General features: G+C 48.1%; 1 protein-coding gene across 1 annotated transcript in view; it reads left to right on the forward strand.

Moving 5' to 3' along the window:
• The window catches only part of LOC101358658 (protein sidekick-2), a 173,934-nt gene that overhangs the window by 47,075 nt on the left and 118,080 nt on the right, over positions 1–8,779 (forward strand). The window contains exon 6 of the mRNA XM_023729433.1: positions 5,647–5,794. Within this exon, the coding sequence (XP_023585201.1) occupies positions 5,647–5,794 (148 nt within the window). The remainder of the gene's footprint in view (positions 1–5,646; positions 5,795–8,779) is intronic.

The following is an 8,779-nucleotide window of genomic DNA, read 5'->3' on the forward strand; positions in this document are numbered from 1 at the left end:
TGAGGAGTGTGCCTCTTAGCTCAAGTAGATACAAGAGACTAAACAGGCAGCTTCTGTCCGGAGGTGAGATGGGAAGGCAGAGAGGGCTAGGAGGTGGTTGAATGGACATGGGGAATCGGGTGGAAAGAAGCAGTGTGCTGTCACAATATGGGGAGAGCAGTTAGGGTCACATAACAATGTATGTATAAAATTGTGTATGGGAGACTAACTTGAAATGTAAACTTCATTTAAACTACAACAATAAACAAAAATTAAAAATTTTTTTAAAAAAAGAATCTTAATGCAGGGTAGAGAGAGATTCATCATGAAAGAGGCGAAGAAGAAATGCAAAGGGCAGGCCAGGTTTGAAGGCTGGCCCTGCCCAGCCTAACTGCTTACCATTGAATAAACCACTTTATCTCTATGAGCCCTAATTTCCTCACTGAGGAAATGGAGCTAATAATACAAGAGAGAGGAAAAAGAAACACCACGAAATTGCTTGAAATTGTTCAAATATGTCTTCTGAGTGCTGTGAAAGGTTTTTTTAAAAAGATAAAATTATTTTAAGAACTGAAATCAGTGTGATTTACTGATGTGGTTTTTATAGACAAAGCCAAGTAATAGAAACTAATAAATAACTAATAAATATTTACTTATTAAAATTGAGCTTGTCATGTTATTGTGAGGATTAAATGAGATAATGTGTGTGGTGTGTACCTAGAAAGAAACCTAGCATAGGGTAAGTGTTTCACAGTCTTTGTTCTTTAATTCTGTTTGTATGGCTTGGGGTAATCTTTGTTGAGGGAGTGATGTTTAAACTAAACTGTGAAAAATGTTTAGAATTCCAATCTAGTAATACTGCAAATATTAGCTACAATTTTTGTAGCACTTTTATACACTCTTCCAGTTTCTATGGCTGCATAACAAATTACCCCAAAACTTAATGATGTGATACAATCATTTATTGTGCTCACAGATTCTGTGAGTTAGTAATGCAGACAGGGCACAGTGACGACAGCTTGTCTCTACTCTATGATAATGAGACCTCAGCTGGAAGACTTGAAGATTGTGGGCTCACATGTTGATTCACATGTTTAGTGTTGATGCTAGCTGTTGGCAGGGACCTCAGTTCCTCTCCACATTGCCTTTTTCCATGTGTGCATGGGCTAGATTGGGCTTCCTCACAACATGGTGGCTGGATTCCAAGGGCAAGTGTCATGAGAGAGAGAGGCAGATGGAAGCTGTATCTTTTGGATGATACGGCCTCGAAAGTCACATAACACCACTTCCAGCATATTCTATTGGTGGATTAGTCACATGTCCCCCAGATTCAAGAGGAAGGGATATAGACCCCACCTCTCAGTGGGAGGAGTGTATATCACATTGTAAGAAGAACATATGGGATGGGAAATAAATATTGATGCCACCATCTTTGGAAATATACCACCTGCCACACACACGCATGATCTTATGTAATCCTCATTAAAACCTTATGAGGAAGGTTCTATTCTTAAATCCGTCTTACAGAAGAGGAAATGAAGGCTCAGCAAGGTCAAGAGCTGTGCCCCTCAACTGGACTAAACCAAAGCTAAGAAATTTCCTGAATACAATGAAACACTTTGAGGGACAGAGTAGTAGGGGTGGGGGTCTGGGAACCATGCTTTCAGGGGACATCTAGGTCAATTGGCATAACAAAGTTTATTAAGAAAATGTTCTGCGTCCTACTTTGATAAGTGGCGTCTGAGGTCTTAAAAGCTTGCAAGCGGCCATCTAAGATGCATCAGTTGGTCCCAACCACTGGCAGTAAAGGAAAATGAAGAACACCAAAGACACAAGGAAGGTATTAGCCCAAGAGTCAGAAAGGGCCACATAAACCAGAGACTTCATCAGCTTGAGACCAGAAGAACTAGATGGTGCCCAGCTACCACCAATGACTGCCCTGACAGGGAGCACAACAGAGAGTCCCTGATGGAGCAGGAGAGAGGTGGGGTGCAGAACTCAAATTCCAGTAAGAAGACCAGACTTAATGGTCTGACTGAGACCGGAGGACCCCTGGAAAGCATGGCCCCTGGTTCTCTATCAGCCCAGAACTAGAACAATTTCTGAGGCCAACTCTTCAGACAAAGATTGGCCTGGACTGTGGGATATAAAATGATGCTCGTGAAGAGTGTGCCTCTTAGCTCAAGTAAATACATGAGACTAAACAGGCAGCTTCTGTCTGGAGGTGAGATGTGAAGGCAGAGAGGGTTAAGAGCTGGTTGAATGGGCATAAGAAATCAGGGGTGAAAAGGAGGAGTGTGCTGTCACAGTATAGGGGGAGCAATTAGGGTCACATAACAATGTATGTATAAATCTTTGTGTAAGAGACTAAGTTGAAACGTAAACTTTCACTTAAACTACAATAAACAAATACCAAAAAGAGTTGTGCCCCCTCATAGCTAGTAAATAAGAGAACTGAGATTTGAAAGCTACTAACCATTACACTACTACCTACCAAATTTACAGCAAGGATGCCAACAGCAGATTTTCTTTTTGGAGGCACTTAACTGACTAGATCCCTCCAGGGTGCTGTAGAATCATGGCACGTTGGTGAATCATGGCTTGTTCTGGGTGCGTTCCAGGCAGGGAGGTAGAAAGTGAGATGTAAAGTAATCCAAGGTGGTAGGAGGTGGAACATGACGTGGCATGGGCATAAAGGCAGAAAAGTAGATTTGAATCAGGTTAGGGAGGACCTTGAATCCAAGCAAGGGAGTTTAGGCTTTCCTGAGGCAGTGAGGAGATACCAAAAAGTCTGAGCAAGATAGAGATGTGATCAGAAAAATGAAGCAGGATCAGCATGCAAGACGGATCCAGATGTAGGTGACCACAAAGGGAGGCAGTGTGGCCTGGGCAATGGGGCTGACTTGTTGGTCCTCTGGGAACAGAGGGGCCTTGGGAAATGAGAGTGATATTCCAGAGGAAGAGCTGAAGGACTTTGTGATGGACAGGGAAGGACAGTACCACACAGCCATAGACTCTAAGACTCCAGGGTTTGAGCCTAGGTGGTTGGGACAAGGTGGGAGCGGGGAGATCTGTTAACAGAAAGAAGAAAGCAAGAAGGAGGGCTTGGCGAGGAGGTGAGTAAGAGCCCTCCTGGCAGAAGTGCTCAGCCGACTGTTGGAAACGGGGTCCTGGAGCTCCGGAGGAGCCAGAGGAGGAGATGTGAGAGTCATTCCCAGAGAGATCATGGTCAGAATTTCCAGGTTAGGTGACGCCACCCAAGGCGCAGTGTGGCCCAAAAGAAAATCAAGTCCAGGACTTGGGAAATAAGAGCGTGGGTCAGTGGTCCGCAGACTTCGGTGTGTAGCCGACTCCTCTGGAGAGTCAATCAAGACCTCAGAGCAGGTCTTTTCCTGGGGACAAAGAAAGGTGGGAGCCCCTTTGTGTGTTTACCACGTCCCCAAAGTTTAAGAACCGCTGGCTTAAACCAAGACCGCAGTCCTCAACCTTGACTTCCTTTGAAACCGCCTCTTGTTATGGTTAGTTGCCATGGAGTCAGTTCCGACTCCTGGAGACCCCGTGTGTGCAGGGTAGAGCTGCCCCATAGGGTTTTCAAGGCTATATCTTTCAGAAGCAGATCGCTAGGCTTATCTTCCAAGGTGCCTCTGGGTGGATTGGAACCACCAACCTTTCGGCTAGTAGTCGAGCGCTTAACCGTTTCTGCCACCGAGGGACTCCGGGAACTACTTGAGCAGCTTTAAAAACCGGATGTCTGGGTCCCACCCACCCCCAGAGAGTATGGGTGGAGGACCCCACTCTTTCTGTCAGCTCTAGGGGAAGAGCTTCCCTAGTCTCTCCCGGCTTCTGGTAGCCCCACGCCTAGCCTCTCTTGGCGCGTGGATGCGTGGTTGTCCTTCCTCTGTCTCTCTGCGTGTCTTTTCTCCTCTTTTATAAGGACAGCACTCAGATGCGATTAGGACTCATCCTGCCCCAGTATGACCTCATCTTAACTGATAACATCTTCAAAGACCCTGCTTCCAAACAAGGTCATGTTCATGGGGACCAGGGATTAGGACACAATTCAGTCCATAACAGGGAGGGAGCGGGAGGAAGTTAAGGCCTGTGAGTCAGGGGTCTGAAACGTTACCGCTGTAGGAACTGTGATGGCCAGCCCCCACCCAGGCCAATGAAGTCAGAGGCTTTGGGGGTGGGGCCTCAGCATCAGCATTTTTCATTCTGTGGGTGGTTCTGATATGCAGCCAGATTTGAGAACAAACAGTGCTTCTCACAGTTGCGTATGGACATACTTCCCAGGGGGTCTTGTTAAAATGCAGGTTCTGGTTCAGCAGATCTAGGATGCGGCCTGAGATTCTGCAATTCTGTCCGGCACCTGTTAGGTGCCCGTGCTACAGTGCACGGACCACACTTTGAGTAGCAAGAATCAGTTGCCATTGAGTCGGTTCTGATTCATGGCAACCCCATGTGTGTCACAGAGAACTGTACTTTCACAGGGTTTTCTATGGCTGATTTTTCATTTTTCATAAGTGGATCACCAGGCTTTTCTTCCGAGGTGCCTCTCTAGGTAGACCCGAACCTCCAACCTTTTGGTTAGTAGCTGAGTGTGTTAACCATTTGCACCACCCAGGGTCTCTTGAGTAACAAAGATGTGTGTTCATTTTAAGAGCTGTGGTGGTCAGCATAAACACCCCCTTCCTACACCCCATCTCAAGCCCCTGCTGTTGTAATCAGGCATTTCCTGACCTGAGCAGGCAGGCGGGCTCCAGAAGTTTCCCACCTGTGCGTCCTCTGCTCTCTGCTTCCCTCCTGGCTGACAGAACGTCAGCGCCTAAATAAATGTTTCCCCTCTTTATCTGCCAAGTGGGTAGGCATGTTTTAAAAAGAGCAATATGGTGTTTATGTTCACGCATATGCATAACCTCACACACTCCCCGCCCGAGGCATAGGGGAAATCATCTCCTGTCTCCACACCCATTTATGAACCTCACTGAACCTTGGGTCCTGAGAGCGCACCCCCTTCTGTGTGCACATCCTTCCCTCCTCCCAAGGACATGGAAATCTGGCCCAAAAACTGCGGTACTCTGGGAAGGAGGAGCAACTCCCCCCGACTCCAGAGTCCGCGGTCTGAGTTCAAATCCTGCCTCAGCCCCCTCCTAGCTGTGTGACCTTGGACAAGCTAATTAGCCTCTCTGAGCTCATGTGAGCAGTTTTTTGGGTTGTGAAATAATGACCAACCTTTCATGGTTTTTCCATGAATCAACTGAGACAATGGATAGAAAAGCCCAGGAAGCTTAGGGGACGGTGAGTTTATGTTAATGCGGAAGGAACAATCTGGAAAAAGAGGATGAGGATGGTTGCACAATTGGAAGGATGTAATCCATGTCACTGAGTTATACATGTAGAAATTGTTGAATTGGTGTATGTTCTGCTAATACGTTTTCAACAACAAAAAATAAATAAAATAATTTTTAAAAAGCCAAAAGCACAAAGCCGGGGACATCCTGGTGATGGGTTAGAGGGTGAGTGATGGAGTGATGTGGTGCTCTGAGCATGGTGAGCCCAGCTCCAGATGCTCCCCTTCCCCACAGCATCCTGTCTGCCCCTCATTTTCCCGCTACTGCCACCGCTGCCAAGCAGGAGGCTGATCCCTGCTCGCTCTCCCTCCTGCAGACATGGGGAATTTTGAGGAGGGCGAGAAGCGCCAGAGCGTCTCCCACGGAGAAGCTGCCGTCATCCGCGCACCACGCATCGCCAGCTTCCCCCAGCCGCAGGTGACCTGGTTCCGAGATGGCCGCAAGATTCCACCCAGCAGTCGCATGTGAGTCCCCACGGGGAGAGCAGGGCTGTCGCACCTGGGGAGGAGATCGGGGCCAGGGAGAGACCCCCAAGAGCTGAGGAGGGCCCTTTCAGCTTTTCTGGGCTGTCGCCAGATAGGGGACCTCACAGGGGGACAGGAAGTTGGATTTATAGGGGAGAGAGGGGCTTTCTAGAAATGTCAGTCCCTTTCCTGAGGACGCCAGGGCCTTGTCTGCAGGCTGAGAGGAGAACACTTCTGCCTCCCAGAGCTCTTTCAAAAACCACACAGCCACACACAAAGGTGCCGTCGCCGTGGTTACAGACCCAGAACTCAGGCCAGCTGAGCCAGAGGGTGTTGGAGAGCGCTGGCATCTCCCCGTGACGGGGAGGGCGGCTGAGCCCGGGGTGGGGGGGTTTCCGTTGCGTGGGTGTGGCTGGGTGTCCCCTGGTGTATGTTTTGGCTGAAAGGGAGGTGTGTGGCCAGGAGAGCCTGGGGTGAGGGAAACACACAGCCCTTTCAGGACTAACAAGGACCCTCTGTGTGCACCCCTGGTGGCAGTTGTGACAGCTTAGTTTGTGGGCAGGATGATGGAGCCAACACCCAACACCTCCACAGAGGGCTCAGAGCAAAGCATTTCCTTCCAGGATACTCCCGGCCCTCCCGGCCCACCTGACGCCCCTTAGGGTCTGGAGCCGGCCCCCGCTTTTCTCTTCTTAGCTCCATCTCTCACCAACCAGTTGCCATGAAGTTGACTCTGGCTCATGGCGACCCCATGGGTGTCAGAGTAGAACTGTGCCACATAGAGTTTTCATGGCTGATTTTTCAGAAGTAGATCACCAGGCCTTTCTTCCAAGGTGCCTCTGGGTGAACTCAAACCTTTCCTTTAGCAGCTCAGTTTGTTAACTGTTTATATCACTCAGGACTAATTCTCACCTACTCCCAGAAAATAAGAAAGACCACCTTTCTGCTAATCTACTTAGACCCCGTAGACCAAAGAGCCCTATGGATAGGAGAGGTGGTACTTGGTCTCTGTGGGAAGCAGAGGACTAGATGGACAGTCCTGGCCTTCAGGGAACATTAAGTCTATTGAGAGATGCATATTAATACCAACATAATAATAACACCATAGCGGTAATCGTGGCTGTCACTGAGTGTCTGCTGTGTTCCTGGAACTGCCCTGGACACTCCTCCGGGGTCAGTACTGTCCTCCAGGGAGGATGCCCTCTCAGCTCATTCTCTTTTCTATCCCTGGAGCACATGCTCAAAAAATACTTGTCAAGTGAATGATCCTCACAACAACCCTAGGAGGTGACTTGTCTTGAGCCCATTTTACAGATGGCAAAGTCAAGCTCCCCGAAGTTTAACCACTTTGCTAAATTGCATATAGCTGGTAAATGGTGGGGCCGATTCCAAGCTTGTCCGCTCAGAGTCAGGATCCTTAATTCTATCTTATGTGAAAAATATGGGATGATAAGCACAAAGTTGTTAACAGACACAAAGACGGGATAAAGTGATTGCATTTATGGAGAACTAGTCCTGGTATGGAGTCCCTGGGTGGTGCAAACGGTTAACATGCTAGGCTGCTAACTGAAAGGTTGGAGGTTCTAGTCCTTGCAGAGGCATCTCGGAAGAAAGGCCTGGGGGTGATCTGCTTCTGAAAGATAACAGCCACTGAAAACCCTATGGAGCGCAATTCTACTCGGACGCACATGGGGTTGCCATGAGTCGGAATCGACTTGATGACAACTAGTTTTGTTTTTTCGTTATTGTTGTTTTTAGGGGTTTTTTTAGTCCCGATACAGGGATTCTAAACCTGGTTACCTATTGAAATCATTCAGGGAACTTTAAAATGTACTATTCTTTGGGACATACCCCCCAGACATCCTGATTTCATTGAAATAGGGTTTGATCTGGACATGAGAATTTTTAAATGCTCCCTGGGTGGTTCTAAAGTGCAGCCAGGGTTGAGAACGCCTGTCCTAGTATGTATCCGTTACTGACAGCCACAATAATGCTGCATCACAAACTATCCCAATGCCTGGAAACAATAGCATTTATTTTTCTCATGAGTCTACAGGTTGGTAACTTTGGCTGGGTTTGGCTGGGCGGTTCTTCTGGTCTTGGCTGGGCTGTCTTACTTTCGGGGGTTGGCTGGCTATTGGCTGATCTGGAATGACTAGGCTGACAGCTTTACTCCACATGCCTCATCCTCCAGCAGTACAGCTCCAGCATGTCCTCCTGGTAATTTAAGAGAGAAACCAGAAAGATACATTTTTCAAGCCTCTGCTAACATCCCATTGGCCAAACCAAGTCCCATGGCAGAACTTAGCCTCAAGAGTCAGAGAAATAGACTATGCCTCTGAGTGACAGGAACTGCAAAGTCACACAGCAAAGGGTATGGCTACAGTGTAGGGTGAAAAATTGGGGTAGAACCCCAGCTAATAGGTGGAGTCATGGCCTGTGGGTCAGAGCATGCCCCATAGCCCTGATTAAGGTTCAGTGAAGCCAGAAGAGTGTGGGTAACTGCTCACATGGATATGGAGGTTGTGTTGTAGAAGGGCAGTGCTCTGCCGCTCAGGTTCTGAGACAGGCAAATGAGCCCAGCCCCATCCTAACTCCCCTTTCTGAGGCTATCTCACATGCCTTGGGTGGCACCAAGGATGAGATCCTGCAAACCAATCAATTGGAGGCGGCTGCCTGGAATGCTGTGTTGAGAAGGATTCTGAGGCCTCATCCTGATTCAATGAGAAAGAGCATATGATCGATTAGTAATGTCTGCCATGGCAGCAGGAGGGGGCATTTGGCTCTCATCTCCTACATTTACTGGTGGGTGAAACCGATTCCCCAACCTTCACTCCCATCATCCCTTTCCTAATACTTCTCCCCATTCCCTTCTCATTCCTGGCCTCTTCCCCTTCCCCTTTTTCATTCCCAACATCCTTTGGTACCAAGACAGAGCAGTAGCAATCCTGGTGCACACAAATACTTCCATGGTCACACCCACAC

Source organism: Trichechus manatus, unplaced genomic scaffold, assembly GCF_000243295.1.
Source record: "Trichechus manatus latirostris isolate Lorelei unplaced genomic scaffold, TriManLat1.0 scaffold00028, whole genome shotgun sequence".
Classification (NCBI taxonomy): domain Eukaryota; kingdom Metazoa; phylum Chordata; class Mammalia; order Sirenia; family Trichechidae; genus Trichechus; species Trichechus manatus.